The following is a 20,132-nucleotide window of genomic DNA, read 5'->3' as shown; positions in this document are numbered from 1 at the left end:
TGGTAATGGAATTACTGTTTAACTCTTCCTGTCCTTCATTCACTTTAAACTTACCAGAGTGGAGAAAGAGCAATTACAAGCAACTGGCTTCAATCAGAGCTCCTTAGAAGAAGCTAGCTTCTACATACAGCTACAGGGTCAGCTTGTAGTTACCATATTCCCTTCTGCTCACTCTCTCCCTAGATCTCTTGACAAATGGCAGCAGTAGGTGAGGCAAGGAACTGAAGGACAAAAGAAAACCTTAAATGGTCCACAGATGGATGGGATGACTTCAGTTTGGGGTTCCAGAAACATACCCCCTCATTTTCCCTAGGAATATCCTTTCTTGTTTTTTTTAATAATGGTCTTGGCCATTTGTCAATAAGTGTCTCAAAGAGAAGGCCAAGGATTTGCTCGTTTCTTTCTTTAATCCTTTAACTTTTATCCACTGCAAGGAAGCGTTGGTCAGCATCAAGTTCCCTTCCCCTACTTCAGAGCATCTCGGACTCTGTAAACTGACCTCTGACTCAAATCTGAAATCATCCATGCTGCTTGCATGTTTTAACTTGGTGATGACAGCGTGGTGGTTACTGGTTTCATCACAGACTAATGCAGGCAACTAAAATAATGGAGGCTGAATGGAGACTGCAATGTGCTTGACTTGGAGTTTATGTTGATCTTATCTAGACACAAATTTATTTCAATAAAGTATTTAATTTTAATTATACTATTCTACATTTCATATGCATTTCCATACTTGAGATTTAAAGAGGAAAATTTTCAGACTAATGGTATCATTTAATATACAGCTTAAAATAAATCTGTAGTTTGCATTTTGGGAAGCAAAGAATGCACATAAAAATAGAAGTATATTACTGTATTTCTGGGAAGCACATTTTCTAGTAACTGGGGTCCACTTTGAGTTGGCTCTTATATTTCATTAATATAAGAATTGGCTAAAGATACAGCACTTAGGATAGTAGGAGTGACAGTCCTAGGCAGTTAGAAAGTTTCTGCGCAATTATTCTATGAGCAAAAGAATACACAACAAGAAACAAATCTTTTAAAGCAATTCTGAATTTCACATCTTAATTAAGGATTTTAACTTAATTGTTTTGTCCACATCATTTTATACTTGATAGTGGAACACACTTTATTCTCAGTGGCTGTTTTTCAATGAGGGAGAGGAATGGGAGAAACAGAATAGTCCACTGCTAAAGATAGGATTTGCAAAATTTGTCATTTTACTTTTTTTTTTTCCCCAGACAGTTTAGAAACAGCTAGCCTTAGATAATTAATTTGCAATGATAAAAAGACAATTTCCTTCTACATCTATTCATGCTTGCTGTGGACAACAAGAAGCATCTATTGGTGTTGTAGGTAATATTGTTGTTGAAGAGATTCTTCAGCCTGTCATAAATTGGTTAGCAGGTTTATTTGGTCCTCTGGAGAGCTAAACATTTCTGCAGGATGGAAAAGCTGAAAAAGCAAAAGTCACTGCCTGTATTCTAGTCAGTAATAAATTATAAATAGCTGCCTCCTGACCTAGACAGATTATTTCTGCCCAGATTTCTGTTATTAAAAAAATAAAATAAAAGGTAGGGCGGGGAGGTAAACAGCTACCATGCTTTCAGGAATCTCATTTGAGACTGAATTGACTGATGCTGTGTGGTTTATATCAAACAGGAGTCTAAGACACCCTTTAACTTCCCTCTGATTTAATTTTCCCCTAATTCTTATGAAGACCTTGTGGCAGTTTGGGACTTCAGAATTGTTCCCAATAGCACCAAACTTTTAAAGAGTGCTGATGTGGCACCTGCTCAAAAGAACCTTTTGTTTCCTCATCTTTACCCTATTCCAATTTAATTCTGAGGTAAAGCTTGTTGGGAAAGCAATGTTGGGGTGAGCCCACTCATGAACTCAGAAATTACTCTGTCATTGCCAGATTGTTTGTAGAGAGATTTAGTTAAGGATTGTTTGTTGAGAGATTTAGTTAAGGCAAGCTCATTAAAACACTCATCTGTGCTGCTGCCAACAGAACCACTCAGTTATCAAAAATCTCTGGTAAGCTAAGCCATAAATGTATTAAATATGCTCCATCACTTCACTCTGATCGTCTTCTGAGAGGTCACAAAGCTTGGCAATGCCTGTTTGCTCCTTTCTTTATATAGTTTTCAAATATAACATTCTAAAACATTTTATTTGGTCATGCACTTTTGTTAAATAATTAAGACCAACAAAGGGAAGCATCAAAACTCTGAAGAATTTTTGAAAAGCAGCAGGTGGGTGGAGGAGTGACTAGTATGATGCTCTTTAAAAACACAGTTCTAATCTAACCTCATATTCTGAGCACTTCATATCTGCATTTAGTGGTTGTAATACCAAGTGAGGGGCCTCCTTACAAAATCATGTATGTATATATGTAGATAAACAGGCACAGTAAATTAAGATGCGGTTCTGTATTTTGATACAAGGAATTAAAAAGACATTAAATTCCTATACAAGCTATAAAGGAAAATAAATGACATGCATCGTATAACACTGACATTATTACACAGTTGAATATTAGCCATTTTAACAAGCAGAAACTTATATTTGAATAGAACCCCCTTTGGAAAAGAGCTCAAGAAGATAAAGCAGAATGTTTTTTCTGCTATCTTTTGCCATTTGGAATGTTCCAATGGGCTACTACACTATTTTTTATTCCAAACACAATTAATATTAAAAGATCCTTGTACAGAAAGCCAAAAACATATAATATATCAAAGGAATCCTACTGCATGTTTAGTCACCCATGAATGGCTGATACTTATTATTGTTAGATTTTCTTAAAAATTACACTTTATAAGAAGGAGGTTGCAGTGTTGTGAGTCTGCGCTTGCAAGTCTACAATCACATGTCTATAGTTATTTGAGTAATTGCCAAAACCTTTAGGTAAAAAGACTTAAAAGCTATATTCAGTCTTTATTTAACTCCATTAATTACAAACAAATTACACCAGAGAGAACTTTTGGCTTACATTCAGTTTATTCATTATAAAGCAGCATGATACATGATCAACCTTCATGCACAATCTATAAAGCTCATTGAAGAGCTTTTTGTAATAGACAAGATAGAAGGGCTCTCATGAGCTCCCAGATTAAACAGAGAGCGTATACCTTCATTTTGATATGTGGCGATTACTGAGCTAATTCACTACGCGTTGAAATGAGAATGCACATTGGGAAACGCAGCATTAAACTTAAAAACAGTTAACATATTTGGCCTGAAAGTAATAATTTAGACCATTTTTCAATAAAGCATTTGTAGCTTACAAACTTTTTTTTTATTATTATTATTATTATTATTGCCAACACTTTGAAGCCTTTCATAATACATTTTGTGTACTGATGCTGAAAGAAAATAATGTTTCCCCTCTATGGACAGATAACAGAATCACATCTCATATAAAGGAAAAAGTAAAATAATAAAACTAGTTATTAATTGAAATACTGCTCTCAATTGAGAAGGAGGGAAGTTCTTAATAATTAACATTTTCTTCCCCCAAATTTAAATCTAAACTGCATCTTGAGAGATATTTATTCAGTTTCTCTTAACTATGAGTTTTGAATGTTACTCTGTTTTACATGATTATATGCTGGCTTACTTTCAACCTTTAAAATCTGTTTGTATCCTTAAAAAATATTAAGCTAATGGCTGATTTTTCTGATCCAGTCCACAAACCTGGTGACTCGAGCATACACTCCCGGTCGTTGGGGAAGTGCACACTGATAGCCAAATGATGTTACACCTGCCAAAAACCACTTGTTACCATCTTCAAACATCAGAGGGCCACCTGAGTCTCCCTGCAATATGCAATTCAAATGTTAAAATTGAACAGTGTCAACTTTGAAACAAAGCTTGTTGTCTATGATGTTTTGTTCTTGTTGATGCTTTATCTTACTCACTGCATCCTGGTATGCCTTGGGCATCAGAAGTGAGATCAGTACAGATTTTTTCATATTGAGAATTTTTAAAATGATCCATTTTCTTTTTTTTCTCTCCCCCCCCCTTTCTTTTTAAGGATGTGATCTTAAGCTCTTATTGATCTTTCAGTACAAGACTGGGTTTTGAATGATTTCTTTTTGCTTATTACTCTTAGCTTAGCCCTTCATCTCTCACAAAGCCTGGGTAAACGTGTAGGATTTCTTTCAGCTGAATTTATTTATCCAAAATATAATTCTATTTTCTGTCACCCCAGAGTTTTTGCAATTTCAAATTCAGAGAAAAAAGGGCAAGATTGACAGATGAGGAGGTATCCTTTTCTCCCACCTCTTTCTCAATAGTTTAGCAATTACAAGACTCCAAGAGAGTATGGGAGACCAAATTTGATACTTTGCGCATCCTGAGTGGCCTTGAATGTGTTGTTTTCAGAAGAAAACAATGACTAGTTTTCATTGTCTATTCAGGAATGAGTTAGTATAGCCAATATTATTTTTGTCTTCATTCAGCCCTGTTAATGGAGCTTTGCACAGAAGAGTTCTGTGGGGATTCAGCCATTAAAATGCTTCTGCCTATGGCTCTAGGGCATCCGCAAAAGTTCAAAGGCTGTGACAGCAGCCTAAAGGCTGAAGCACTATCAGGACTCGTTCCTCTTTGCTCACAGGTGAATGGTCATTGATTGCAGCATGGTCACTTGTACTCTATATCAGCCTATGGTGCTACACTCTTTTTTTCTTAGTTTGACGGGCAAAAGGCAAAAAGCAAAGACACAGAAGCTGAAGAAATGTCGAGTGAAAGTAGCCTTGCATACATTCCTCCTTCCTCCAAACTAGCCAAAGTCACTGCACTTGAAGGCTTAGGGTTGTGGGGGGTAAGGCAAAAGCAATTACCTAAGAATGCTCCTCATCAGACTTTAAGAGAAACAGCCAGTCTCTGTACCAAAGACTCTGCACTACTGGAAGTAAAATTACATGACCGCCAACAGTGACTACGTCTTCACGGAGACACAGTGCATGATTAGCAGTGCTAGACTAGACACAGACTAGATCCCCAGGAAGCAGCCTATGAGAGCAATGCAGAAAGCCAGCCTTTCCAAAATATTGTGGCATCCACTCACAAAAGGTTTTCAGAGTCTACAAATTTTGTGAAAAAGCATCATTGCTCTCTCTTTCCCTGCCTGAAGTATTTCTGAGACTTGGATCTGCTTATTCCTCTGTATCCTACTTTTCCATAAACATGTTCCCATGTTCCTCTTTTCCCCATGGAATTACTCAGAAGTAATTCTTCAAAGCTTAGTGCAGAAAATTTCCAGTACTCTCATTTATATCCCTCCATGGTTGTTTATGTCAAGAAGATACAAAATAGATTTTTATCTTTACAGCATGTATCCTGATAAAGTATAAAATGGACAAAACATTTTGAGTGGAAATTATATTCACAGACAATGACTGCCTCAATTTTAATGATCAGAGGACCAGGGAACAGTTATTCAGTAATTAGATGTGCTGTATGCTGGCAGTGGAAATGATTTGCCTATATTTACCTGACAGGAATCTACTCCTCCTTTGTCATAGCCTGCACACATCATATTCTCAGTAATATTATATTCTGGCATCTGTTGCTGGCATTTTTCATTTGTAATGAGAGGGACTTCTGCTTCTTGCAATATATTTGATGGGGGACCTGATGAAAATATACAGTACATTTAACCACTGTAGTAAATATACATACTCAGAACACCAGTAATTTTGTTCTTATTCCAAAATTCTAGGGATGTTATAGAACAGCAGGAAGCCCTTTCTCACTCCTGTATTCTTCCGGTTTATACCACTGTAATACAATCACTGATTAAATGGTGCTCATTGAATCCTGTCTTTCATTTCTGTAACGGGACTGAATCTGGTTATAGTTAAATTAAGGTTACTAAAATCAATGACTATGAACTTATTGTGGAGAGATCTAAGGGCCAAAGAAGGGCTTAGGAATTTGGATTGTCCAATATTTCATCACTATCCATTGTGGAACTTTGGGTAATTCAATTTTTTATAAAAATTTCTGTTATTAATTCCTGCCTGAAGTTTCAAATGTAATTTTACCCTGAAAATGTGGAAGCAAATCTGTACAAGCAACTGTGGAACTTAAATGACATGTTTATTATTTAGCAGTGACTCCAAATCCCAAGTGTGCGATACATGAACAGAACATACATTTCACAGTATAGTCAGTATGCTGACTTTTCTGGGAAATTATTTACACATAGTTAGAAACATTAATCTCCCACCTCCTACCCCCGTAACTGGAAATAAGATGTACATATTTCATATTGAGAAAAATAGTCATCCTAACAAATTAAAAGGGGATGCAGTAATGTTTTTTCATAATTTAATGACCTTAAATATACGTATTTTTTCTAATAAATATGTTACACCTCCAATACCTAGCTTTAGGGCAGAAAGGTGGTGGGGGATGGTTATCTAACTTCTGTACAGAGGAGGACATCCCTAACCTATTTGACCTTAGCAACCCCTGTGGAATCAGGAGCAGACTTTCCCTCATTGCTTCATGCCTGTCTTAATTTGCCAAGCAGACTACCCACCTTGGTTCGCAATTCCACCCCAGCCAGCAATGGAGCAGTAAATTCCTGGTAAAAACTCTTGACTTTTTTCTGGTAAGCAGATAGGTTGTATGTAATCTGTGAATGAGAAATAAGCAATCAATTCAACCTCTTTCCTGTATTCAGGTTTTATGAAGTCATAAAGGAAAATGTTCATTGATTCAAACCTGCTTTTCAGGCAAAATATTCAGGAAGTACTGGACTGACTCCAGAATGATTAAGTTATAAAAAAGTACAGCCATCCCATCACCCTCATGTGCTTAGAGATAGTTTTGTACAATAGAGTAAGTCTGTTATATAGGAGAATACCAAATCATTTACCTGTATATTGCACTTTGTATCGAAGATGCATCATCGCAATATCATTGTCTTTTGTGCGCTTATTATAATGAGGGTTTATAATTATTTGATCAATGTCTTGAAGTACTGTTAAAGGATATGTCATATTCGATTGGTCATGCAAGCCAAGAACTGCTTTCCACTGAGATAGTTTTAAATGCCTCCTAGAAGTTGCAAAGAATATTTACAATTATCAATGATTAATGAAAGTTTTGAAAAATATGTTAGGCAATGTTAACCTTTAATCTCATGGTATTGTATAGCATTTGCACATTCTGTTGTAATAAATAGGAGAACGTAGTGGATGTGCTTACAGTTTTGTGATAGAATACTGTCTTAAACAATTAAACATTGTAGATATATGTGGTTGGATTTTGATGTTAAGTTTATAATGCATTATTTATAAAGAATTAATCAGACAGTAGTGCAGTGGAGGAAAAGACATTAGCTAAAGTACTATGGCTTTTTAAACACTGGAGAGAATACTGCTGAATGCCTACCATGCGATTAATACTGGCCCCAGTTCGAAAATTATCATGGACTATCTATAATCTAAAGAGTAATAGATCTACATTACAGTTGCAAATGCTGCAGCTCATAGACTCAGAAAATTGGTTTCTTAATATTTTATCTAAATTGAAAAGGTGATGTTAAGACAAATTATGACATAATACACATTTATTGCTGAGCTATGCATGTTGGTTTGAGGCTATATTTAAGTTAGAGAACTTATCCATTTGCCAATTTTTTAATAAGCAAGTTCATAGTTTCAAAAATATCTCTTCAGCCTGACTGTTGTACTGAATTGGTTTCTGCTGATCTCTTAGTAGGACTTCAAGAGGTTATCTTGGTATAGATCAGGAGCATTTAAGTTTAAAGCTCAGAATTAAGAGGAGAAACTCCAAGCCCTCACTTAGGGAAAACTCCAGCAAAGTCAGGATAATAAAATTAAATTTTATTTAAAAATAATGAAACTAGTGAAAATAGTACAGAAAAGGAAGTACCAAGACAGTTGTGGATTTATTGTGTGCAAACTAACAGGGCTTGATCCTTCTCATTTCTATGGCTTGGTATGGAATATAGTTCCTACCATGAAGTAAGGGAGCATTGACATATTGGCACAGGCTCCATTGCATTATATTACTTAGTTATTTATAATGAAAGCTGCACTGTAATTTTCAATGTTAACATTTCTTTTTTGCCCTTCCAGTTTCCAGGTGTCTTCTACAGCACTTGTTTTCATTATAGACATAATAGAAGCACACCCTGGAAAACAGAGTGTGTGTGTGTGTGTGTGTGTGTGTGCGCATCACTTTGAATGGTGCAGGTAGATAACACCATCTAGAGGATATTCTGTATTACCTAATCAATGCAAATAAATCAAGATTCACTCCAATTATGCTCAGTAAATCTTGATCAATCTTTCGAAGTGGAAAGAAGGAACAGGCGACACCGAATTTACCTTTATGAGGTATGAGGTCATCTTTTACATCATTTGCAGAGATTCAACTAAATAATAGAGGCCCACATTAATTACAGGTAACGTGCAAGTGCTCAGTATCGATACCATATATTTAAAGTGTAATCTTTCATTGACAGAAAATGCCTCTTGGTTTCCATAATTCTGTGCTTTAAACTAAGGATTAAGGGGTTATCAGCAAGTAAAGAGCCTTTAGCTTAACTCCACATGTGATTTAAAACACAGTAATGAAACAGTGAGTTAATGGTTAACTTCTCATAGCAGTATCACAAATTACACATAATCTGATGTCTCCTTGGAAAACTTGCACATAAAACAAAAGTTTCATCATCATTCTTAAAATCAAAAAGAAAAGACATGGCATGGAAGTCATATGACTGTCTCAGCTAGTTGGCAAGACTCCCTGTGGTCAGTGGAGAGAAACAGGCACTTATGAAATTATATTAATTTCATTCTAAAGTAAACATTAAAAAAAAAAAAAAAACTCTAAAACTTTCCCTTTTCCTCTCTGTTCGCTTTTAAGGATATTCATTACTTTGGTTGTTTTTCCCCTTTAGTGCCTTCTAGAATGGTGCTCTGAAAACTGTTGGTCATTTGTATTTACTGTAGTTATTGGCTGGAGCATGGACAATTGGATTGGAAACATTTTTATGATGACTTTTTTGAACCATTAAGAAAATCATTTTCAAACCTGAAAACAGATTTTTTTTTTTATGTTGATTGAAAACTAGCATTGTTTTAACTTGAAAATCATTAAATATGCCACTGTTTGACTTCTGCAGTTTGAAGTGCAAACCTAGTGCTCCAGTCAGATAGAAAGGAACAGAGCCTGGTGAATGCGTGGTTCTCCACTGACTTCAGTACAATCCTGTGAAAGTGTTTTGCCCTACACAGAACTGACTGATGGCTCAGGGTCATACTTCAGCCCAGCTTTACTGACAAATATCCACCATTTGGCTACCTGCATTTTGTGGGAGTATCAGCATGTGTTAGCTTAAGGATGAAATGAACATTACCCATATACACAGTGTGCTGCTGACACCAGCCATTCGTCACTGACAAGGGAAGCTCCACAAACAGGTCTAAAATTATGAAGAAGTGAAACTATCCAAGGCCAAGCCCCTGTTTTGGCATCACTTCCACCTACAATCCTTGTCCCGCTGTTCTGAGTTACAAGGCGTTTTCCACAAGCTAAAGTACAATAAATAAATAAATAAATAAATAAAAATCAAGATTTGTAGATTTGTAGGGAGAGGTAATGTTTTTTATCAGACTAATTAATATTCTTGGAAAAATGCTTTGTAATTCCTGACCTACTATTCAGAAATACTACTATTGTGGAGATAAGTTTAACATTTTATAGGTAAAATCCAGAACTTGGTAAATATATAACTTGGATTTAGATGTATTATTTCCTCAGACTTTCTGGATTTTGGATATATATTTTCAGTATAGACCCATCTCTAGCATATATTTGAGCCTAGAAACAAGTGAAGATTATAATTTTTCCTGTGTTTATATTATTATGAGTATAGTTGTTATAATTCATTCCCTAACCTTTCAATTCAAATAATATTAGGCTTTATGGACTGAACAATTTGATTTCTGTGTGGAATGATCTCAGCATATATGTACTTACATTTCATGTTACATTGCAGATGAATCACCAGATTGTTCAAACAATATTCTCTAGAATGAAAGCACAATTAAATCACAAGTGTCTGCACCAGGTAACACTAAATGTCTGTCTCATATATATGTGTGTGTGTGTGTGTGTGTGTGTGTGTGTGTGTATGTATATATTTATATATATAAAATGCTATATATTTTATATATATATAATTTCATCAATTTACTCTATCAGTATCAAAATGTTAAATATTGTATTTGGGTTATAGTCCTCCATGCTTGAATTATAAATACACAACATCATATTATATATAATATTAAATATACACTTTTTTTTAATGGACCCTTAAATAGTATATATTATGGATATAAGAGTAGACTCTGCTTGTGTTTTAGGGAAACGAGTCATCTGCATACAATAGATTCTCAGGAAAATTGTAACTGGATATGGCATTTTTTCTACCTCTTGAGATGTTTTCAGTAACTTACCACTAGGTATCAGTGTAACCAAAGAATAAAAAAAATAATAATAATAAAAAAAAAAAGGTTAGTTTGGTATCAATGTATCTTTTCACCAAGATTACAGTGCACTGTAAAATAAATAGCTGAATATAGAGTTTTGGGAATTATTTAGCAGAGATATAAAGTCAGAGTCTGAAGAGCAAGAGACCACATATCAAAACTGCTCAAGCATTTCTGATACCCAGAGGTTTTAAGATTATCTTCATACCTTGTAATGAGTCTGAACACTCAGGACAGTGACTGTGCTAGCAATTTAAATCTGATACATACAGAAATAAAACAGAAAAAAAAAAAAGAACTCTGTGAAGGAATAGTTTTTAGTATGTGTTTCCACATTATTTTTAAACAGAGAAAAGAGAGAATTGTTACATAAATATAATTTAATATAGTATAAAGCATTCCTCACTATTTTCACACTAGAATTTGACATCTGTTTTGAGGGAAATAATGTGATGTGATCCAGCATTTTCACAATGTCATAGTGGTGCTAGAAGAAGGGCAAGTGGGAACTGCCTCTTCCTTCCCCCCCCCCCCAACTAAAAGTGGATTGTGATGGGGGTGGGAGGGTAGGATATGCCTCCAGCTCTGCATGGCCTTACATAGCCATCCTCCATTTCAAGATAGAGGCATAATTTTAAGTCTGTAATTTACAAAGTGGAAAGCAAATTCTGTAAGTTGCATTCAAATCTGTATTGACTTCATAAAAGCACCCCTTTGGCAGTGAGCCAGACATCAAGGAGGACAACCAGAAATGCATAAAACCACAGGAAGCCAATACCATCTTCCGCACAAAATTCACAGTGACTAAATCTTCAACAAGCTTTCTCTGTTGGGTTGAAAAGGGTGGTCAGTAGTACACTATATTAGCTCCTTTATCTGGTCCTATGTTTTCTCTTATGCAGGTGTATCAATCAACCAATCTAATATCCAACATGTCAGATTGGTCCCCATTTTTTTACCTTGAAGCAGGGAGTCACATGTCATGACAGTCTTTCTCTCACCATCAGCACCTACTGATTGCTTTAGTAGAAGTTACTTTGTGTACATCTACTATTTCTTCTTTTTGGAGCTAGCTCTCAGTCTGAAAACCACTTCCTTGCCTGCACTTCAGTTCATTAGTCCTCAGCTGCCTCTTGGTCAGCTCAGGACAGTGCATAAGGCAACACAGGTACTGCACATGCTGAATATCAGTCCTCTGTGCCCCGCTGCATGCCATCTTCTATCAAGAAGCTAGGCAGAAATCTGGAGCAGCTGGGACAGATTGGTAGAATGCAGTTATGCCTGTGGACTTTGCTCACATGCCTCTTCAAGGCAGGATTTTGCCCAAGATGAAGCTATCCTGCCAAGAAACACATTACCTAAGGGCATCAGAGAAGAACAGTTACGCTGTCTCTGCACCACAACTTTCAAGTCATATTATCTGTGCTCTTATTTCCTTCACTGGTAGCTATGTTTGAATAAAGACCAAAGGCACTATGAGAAACACCTCGTATACCTCAATTACCAGTTAATGATTTTTTTGTAATTAACAAATCTGTGTGATCTTCCTCTCAATCAGTATATGAGCAACAAATGTGTGTGAAGCTGTAATGGTGTCACCCTGAATGATTCCTATCAACTGTCCAGATAAAAAATGATACAAGAAATCTATTTCTGTAACAGGAATACAATCAAGATGAATGAACTTCTTCCATTTTGTCTTGAATTAATCACTTTTTAGAGTTTAACAGATATTAAGAGAAGACATCTTTAAATCATAGCTGCTCTTTAAGATCTCTTGTGTCAATTCTTGCTTAGACATGTATTTAAGAAAAAAAGAAAAACAGCTTGCAATGCTATTCCATTACTCTAAGACCCTTTCACCACCAGTGAGAATGATAAATGTTTGGGATTAATATAGTATAATTAGAACATAAAATGGATCAATCTATTTTTACTGTAGATAAAATACTGCACAGCAATTTAACAACCTTCTCCAGCTTTGCTACTCTGTGATATTTTTCACAAAGGAAACTAGAAAGAAAATGGACTCCTGCCATCCTCAACAAGGTTTCAGCATTTTAGCAATTATACAGTGATTTTCTGCATCAGTGCTTTTGGTAGGATTCCAGGAAAATGCTTATAGTAAGCCATCTTATAAGCAGAAAGACAGTAACTTAAGTCATTATATATTGTTTTATTCAATGATGGCAAGTCTTTCTCCTTTTAGATGTATACTGTAAATCCCAAGATTTCCTGAGAATATAGCCCTGTGGAAATATTACATTTACAGTTAATCTACAAGACACACTGCCAGTTTGTACGCTCCTTCAGAATCACTTCAGGTGTGTTATCTGGACTGAGAAAGATCAGAATGTAATCTAATGCATTCTGAGGATCATCTCATCTATTGATTCAATTCAAAGTGTGGAGACAAATCTAGAAGACTTATGCACGTGGTATTCATTTGTCTAAATATAGATATCTGTATATGGATTAGTCACCTTAGGCTTCTTTTATAGGAAGTGTGTGTCAATAAAATCAATGGATTATAGAGTGTGATTCATCTCATTCCAGCAAAGTTCAGAAGACACAATTTGGAAGTGCCATTTTTTTTCTATTGATTGTAGAGGGAACCTAGTGTGGTAACTCCAACACAACTATGGGCAAATGCCACTCCATCTTCATTTAATTCCTCTACTGATGCTTAAGTATATATGTATATATTTATATGTGTGTGTGTGTGTGTGTGTGTGTACATATATATATACACATAGTTTATATATCTGTAACTGTATCTGTAACTGTATCTGTTACATATACATAAACTGAAGTCAATTTATTAAATTTATGTAAAATTTATATTTATATGTATATTTATATATCAATTTAATAAAAAAGTTAACATAAACCAAACATACAAACCAAACATCACTAAAAGGTTAATATGAATGAAATTATAAAATAAGGAAGTAAAAATCAACAAAAATGAGAAAAAGTATATTTTTTCATAGTAGGAGAAAAAGGCATGCTCCTTTTTTAATTTGGTATTACATTTTTTTCGTGTTCTCTCTTTCCTTGTTTTGGATTGATTCCAACTCATGTGCTTTCATTATTTTTGTAAAGTATTCACATTGAATCTGAGACACACTAGGGACAGAAGACTTTTTTTCCTCTCATTTCTCTGTCTGCAAGGTGGACATAATTTAGAGATCTCTAGATAGAGATGCTTTGTAAAAATAACAGTATTTCTCTTTTACACAGTAAATGTGTGAAGACTTCACAAAATATAGTACTGAATTCTAGCTTAAAAAGTAGCAAGTACCTCTCTCAAAGTTAAAATAGACAAAATGGGCAAGAACGGAAGGGGGAAGACTGAGTTGCCCAATGTTACACAAATTTCAGCAGTAGACAGAGAATAAAACCTAGGTATGTAAATAGTCTAGACCTTGTATACTGGATGTTACCTCTCAAATGAACTTGAGCTGGAAATTATTATAAAAATGATCATCACCATGCTTAAAGCTATCCTTAGTATGAGGAAGAAACATTACTCTACTTACCTTTGTGCAAATATTAGGCTCTGGTTAACTGCCTTGGTGACATTGACAAATGGGCCATCACCAGTGAATAATATAGCTGATGATATATTTGCATCCCTGGAAGGAAAAGACACACATGCATATTTTTAGAAATTTATCCTGTTCCATTGGTGGAAGCATATTTTGGAGATGATTGTGTTGTAGAATAAACTGCAGCATGTTTTTTTTGTAAAATAATGACTATTTATCCCCAGAGTTTTGAGGCTTGAAATTTTCATGGATTAAAATGTGTCACCTACTTTCACACACATCCTCTCTGCTAAGATTTATAATGCCAGAATAATATTGAAAGAGACAGAAATTAATTAATTTAAGGGCAGTAAACTATCAATTTCTGCTTTTCTATGCCACAACAAAGGGTTGCAATGCCAATTTTTGGATGTATGGAGCCAAAACTTTCTATGGAATAATGAACAGTAATAAACTAAGCCTTGGGATATCACAGATTTGTTTTTTGAGAAGGGTAATCTCATCACTATTATACCTTTGTGCACAGAGAACAAATTAAAATATATTTTCCATCAAGAAGAATTTAAAGGAACAAGTGCTATCTTCCTTAGAAGTATGTTCCACCTCATAGATGTACTGAAATCAAAAGAACTATTTGTGGAATAAGTCAAGGATGTCTTGTTTGCTATTCAATAGGACAGTTCATCTAAACTGGAGTGTACTCCAAGACTCCAGTTTTTCCACAATGGCCTCTTGAACACCAACAATTCTGTGTACTATTGGCTGAATAAGTTGTTTTGGCTTTTACAACCCATACCCAGCTTTAGTTTATAGCCCATTCTGCATCACAAACTTTTAATGCAAACTGTATATGCTCATTTTGGACTATATCCAAGAAAAATATATGCTTTCTCTTGAGGAAGTCCAGAGAAAAAAGGCAGCTGAGGTCAGACTAGATAATTGTTTTGGCCTGCTCCCACCTGGCATTTTAGCCACAAGTATTTCAGGATCAAGAAGAGAACAATTTGTACAGGTGCAATATAAAAGGAGCACCTATATATCTAGGCAGTATCATGTCAACTCTTCAAGTGCAGTAAATCTTCTCCTGGGATGTATGAAGCCTAGTACCTGCCTGAAAATCAGTTCTGCTGTGTATGGAGAGTAAGGCTAGGTGTAAGAGAAAGGAGATGTTCAGCAGTCCTTCTGTGCCACTAGGAAAGCCATATGACTGGAAAAGGCACCACTGCAGCATTACTCAACCTGGAAATGGCAAAACCCACTTGTTTCTGCCCCTAGATATATGTACAGCCTATTGTACAGCACTGGTTTCAATATAAAATGCTAATATATTAATACTAACTTCACAGATTCCTCCTGAACCATGACTTGAGCTTTTAGACAGTCCAAAAGAGAAGCAAAGTATCAAACCAAGTAGGTACAATTAAATGCTACCCTGAAGAACTTCACAGAGACCAGTCTAATCACCAAGCTACAATTGGGGCAAAAGTGTGTAATAGCCACTAAGTTGTTCTTGAGAAAGTTAGTGAGTGGGAGATTTTCCACTAATGTAAAAAATGAACATGTTGCCAGGAAAAGCTAAGAGTATGTACACTGATGAATATTATTGGCTTACATTTTCTCTGGCACATTGTATCATGATACTTCAACTGAATATATTTGTGTTTTACTAGATTATTGTAATAGATCTTGTAACAGGGCAAACACTGTAAACTTCTGTGCTGAAGTCAAAGCTCCCAATGACCTCATAATACCTGTGAAGATCTCCCTTCTCACTGCAGTGTCTTTCTTGGTCTTTTTCAGCCAAGACTGAGCAAAATATTTCCCTTTATTCTCCTTTTTCATAAACACTGTAATTCCTGGATTACAGTTTAGATTTTCTCTGAGCTTCTCTATAACCATAAAGGCTTTATTAAGCTTCCCTAACTTTTTGAAATAAAACCTAAAGCCCTTTTTCGAGAACACCTTTGATATTTTCATTGGATTCATTTGTTTTCTTAGTTTGACTTGCTGAAGCATGCACAAATGGAGATTCCTAAAATCTTTGAGTGACTGCAAAATCAATCTGCTACTCTTTTAATTAATATATTGGTAAATGATGAGGGTTAAGCATTTCTGTAAGTACAAGAAACCATGTGCTTTTCTGGGAGATAGTCAGTTTGTTAATGACAATATGATTTGTTCTATAGGTCCAGAAACTCAGTGTTACAGCCTTTTTATTTTCATTGATTCAGGGGGACATTCAACACACATAGATTAAGTGCACCTATGATAAAAATGTTCTGATAAGATCGTTTTTGCTAGAACTGATCAACAGTCAAGCTACATTTATTTTTCAAATGGGGGGAATTATGATATCTTTTACCTGTAATAATATAGACCCTTATCATTTGAAAAGGAAAAAAGATTAACACAATGGACCAAGTCCTAAAGTTATAACTTGGCTTTTCATGGCAGGACTTCTGTTAATAAATGTGATTTTTAGAAATTTCTGAGGCTGTGACAAAAATGCCTTTAAGAAGAGGCTAACCTAGGCATTAGATACCCCCCATTCCATTAAACCTGCACACTAGCCAGAACTTACTTGATAATCTTAGATAAGTTTCTTACACACAGATCTACAGAGGTATTTGGGCAGTAAATTTCTGACATTGGTGGTCTTCAGGTACCTGAATACTTTATGGATTGCTATGATTTCAGTCTAATTCTGTCTCAGATGTGCTCTGTAACAATTAGTACTACCAAATGTTATGAAGAATTAAGATAATGTGGTCCCATGCTGAAAAAGTGTTCAGAATAAGAATAGAAATGCTAATTGTCTGATAACTGTAACTCTTTTACCTATTTGAAAAAAAAACCCAAATATTTCTTACTTGAAGACGTATTCACACATTTTGTAATGCATTGAACAGTTTTCAGGCTATAGGACGTTTCCAGTTTGTTTAAATTGTATTGGAGACACAGGACAGTGTTTCTGCTTCTTCCACTGATGTTTTAGTTAGAGAACAAAAAATACTAAAGAATAGTAGCAAATTACCAATAGCAAGCACTTTCTTTGGCATATAAATAGCTTTGTTCACATGTGGATTCATATGAAAACCAGCTGTTCTCTAAATGCTTTGGTGCACACAAATTAGTTTATATGAAAATTTGTAATATAAATAACCTCTCTACATTTTCTGGATTTGAAACAAAGCTTCTTAAGCACTTGGTTTGTTTATTCAGCCAACCTTACTAGCAGTATGCGATCACAAGTGAAGCTGTGGACCTATAAATCCCCCCAAATCCACTGAGACTCCTCTAGAGATTTTCAGACCAAGGAGCACATTACTGCTTGGTGAAAATTGACATGATCTGTCATGACTAGATCTGTCACCAAGTTTATCAAAACTGTCCTAATTCTGGTCCTCAATGCTGCAAACATTCTGAACACACTGAGAACCAGGTTCTGTGTTATATTCAGCACACAACTCATACTGGCTCTATACCAGGGAAAGGTCATGCTATGTCTGTTTATTATCCTAATTTATCTATCAGCAAAAAATGTCCTTGGGCGGAAATTTGGGGGGACCATTTCCAGCTTCTTTAGACCATACATTGTATTCTCAACAAACTGGAGAGTCTGAGTCTGACAGTCAAAGAAAGGATTTTCTCTTGTGTTTCAAAGAGTTAGGCCTGTAGTTACTACTGATCATTTGTGGGGAGAATGAAAACCTAATTCCTTAGGCATTTCAAAAAAGAAATCATACTCCAATTAACTCCTTTCCTTTTCAAGAATTTTGTGAGTTCATGAACCAGAATGCAGGGATAACACTAATGTCCTAAACTAACAGTCCTTGTTGGACTTTTGAGTGGGAGAAAACTGCAAGGTATGACCCAGGAATGGGTCAGACCAGCTGCCCAGAGCTGGCTCCAGTTCTAGAGAAATAAACATGTATCAAGCTTGACCACTAGAATGGCAAAAAGCTCAGTGGGGAGCTTAACACAGGATAAAAAACATTTTTGTCAGTCTGACTTTTTGGTGGTTTAAGGAAAAGTGATGCTAACAATACTCATGGAAGAAGATAGTTTTTAGCATTGACATCGGATATACACAATTACACAAGCAGGCTGAGCAAAGGGTTCTCATTCAGGTTTCTGAATTGCACCCATTTCTGTACCTTGCTTGGATTAAGAATATTTGTAAATGATTTGCCTAATTACATTTTGGAGATGAACACATGGACATCCCTCTAGATATGCTTCTTGTTTGGCACATATCACAAATGCAGCAGTCACATATTTGAAAAATGGAAGCAAAGGATTCAGATGGATGATTTATTAGAATCTGTGTGGAACATTACACTTTCTAGCCCAGCTACATGAATAATCAGGATAGTTACAGGACTCATCATTTCAGCCTTTTTCATAAATTGAGCAGCAAATGAAACTAGCAAATGTATAAGAAATTAGCAGCAAAAGTAAATCATCCTAGATGAACCTTAGCCTTTTTCTCTGATAATGCATGATTCTAGATAATTATTCAATATAGCCGTATGAGCTATAGCCTACCCAAGACCTGTTATTACAAACATCCATTTAGTAACAAATATGCTGCTACAGGGAGATTCATAGAAGGCAGAAATAGAATGATGCTTAATGTTGTTAAGCTTAAAGCAACACTTCTTTTCCCCCTCATTGTCGGCTGCAAAGCCACTTCTCCCCAGGAGGTGTGTATAGAACAGTGATGTGGATATCAAAATTACATTGACAGACTGTATAGGTGGTACTTCAGATTGCTTATTGTTTAGGCAGACTTGAAATTCTGTGTGAATACATAAACATGAAACAGGTCAGCAGTGAGTAAAAATCTTTACTGTATTGTACCTGACTAACAGCTTACATAAAAAGATATGGTGGTTTCTGTCTAGTTTTTCCCTCTTTCCCTCTCTCTCTCTCTCTCTCTTTTTTTTTTTTATTTTTTTTACAGAAATGGCATACAATCTAATAAAGTTATCTCTATAGAAAAGCAGGAGAATTTTATGCTATTCTGTAGGATCTAAAACAGAATTGTACCCAAGATAAGAGAATGTGACACAATTTAGGTTTAAAAATACTTTCTCTTAGCAATGGGAAGATGTAATAAACTGAGCAATGGAATCAGAAAGAACTAATACAGAACACTTATGTTAATGGGAGGGTTTTTTAAGGAGTGTATTTGACTAGTATATAGAGACAAACTCTGAAATGTATTGCCACAGAATGTTATGGAGACAAAAGCATAAGTAAGTTAATAGAAAATATCATGTAAGACAAAGCTCATTGAAGCCTATGAAATATAAAAATGTAAATTAAATAGTCAGACGAAGAAATGAGCAGTCTCCAGAAGGTGTAGAGGGAAGGGGGGTGGAGGAAAGAGGAGAAAGAGGGAGAGGAAGAATGCTACCAGCCAGTAAAGGACAGAATATTTGATTAGAGGGACCTTTAGTCATACTTTTAATGTCCTTATATTCATCACAAATGACATTACTACATACGTAAATTATAATCAGGATTTGTGCATGCAGGTATCTGAAATATACATAAATACCATACCTACCTGAAGAGAAAAAAAAAAAACCCGGCATACATTCTATCATTTAATGATTAAAAATAATTTTAAATAACATTTGGATATGTTTCTAAGTCCTTTTAACTCTGTTTATTTCTATAATTAATTTGTCAGAAAGGCATTTGCAGGCATCCTACTTTGGTTGGAGACCAAAATAATAAATTGCAAGCTCAGGCTTTTATTTGATTATTACTTGGATGAGTGATATCCCCTAAAAAACTCAGCACTGCAGGAAAACCATTTGTTATTCAGTGGATGGCAGCGTAAGTGAGGCCAGGATTGGGGCCATAAGTTTCACCACAGATGTTAAAAGACAGCACTTCTTCACCCAACCCTCCCACTTTTTTCCCTGGAAATCTTACTGAATACTGACTGAAGCTAATTTTTTTTTTTTTCAATCACATGCTTTTCCTGATAGAATTGCCCTCCCCCTGCCATATCTCAAGAGAA

The 20,132-nt window shown here is 35.4% G+C and overlaps 1 protein-coding gene across 1 annotated transcript in view; it reads right to left on the bottom strand.

The window, feature by feature from the left end:
• Positions 1–3,653: 3,653 nt before the first annotated feature.
• Positions 3,654–20,132, bottom strand: part of TMPRSS15 (transmembrane serine protease 15) — a 63,483-nt gene continuing 47,004 nt past the window's right edge. Inside the window, 7 exon segments of the mRNA XM_067290211.1 lie at positions 3,654–3,824; positions 5,504–5,643; positions 6,557–6,652; positions 6,896–7,077; positions 9,410–9,584; positions 10,033–10,082; positions 14,087–14,182. Of these exon segments, the coding sequence (XP_067146312.1) occupies positions 3,654–3,824; positions 5,504–5,643; positions 6,557–6,652; positions 6,896–7,077; positions 9,410–9,584; positions 10,033–10,082; positions 14,087–14,182 (910 nt within the window).

The sequence above is a fragment of the Apteryx mantelli genome, chromosome 1 (assembly GCF_036417845.1).
Source record: "Apteryx mantelli isolate bAptMan1 chromosome 1, bAptMan1.hap1, whole genome shotgun sequence".
NCBI classification, from domain to species: Eukaryota; Metazoa; Chordata; class Aves; order Apterygiformes; family Apterygidae; genus Apteryx; species Apteryx mantelli.
The sequence above is the reverse complement of the archived record's forward strand: the minus strand, read 5'-3'. Positions and strand labels throughout refer to the sequence as shown.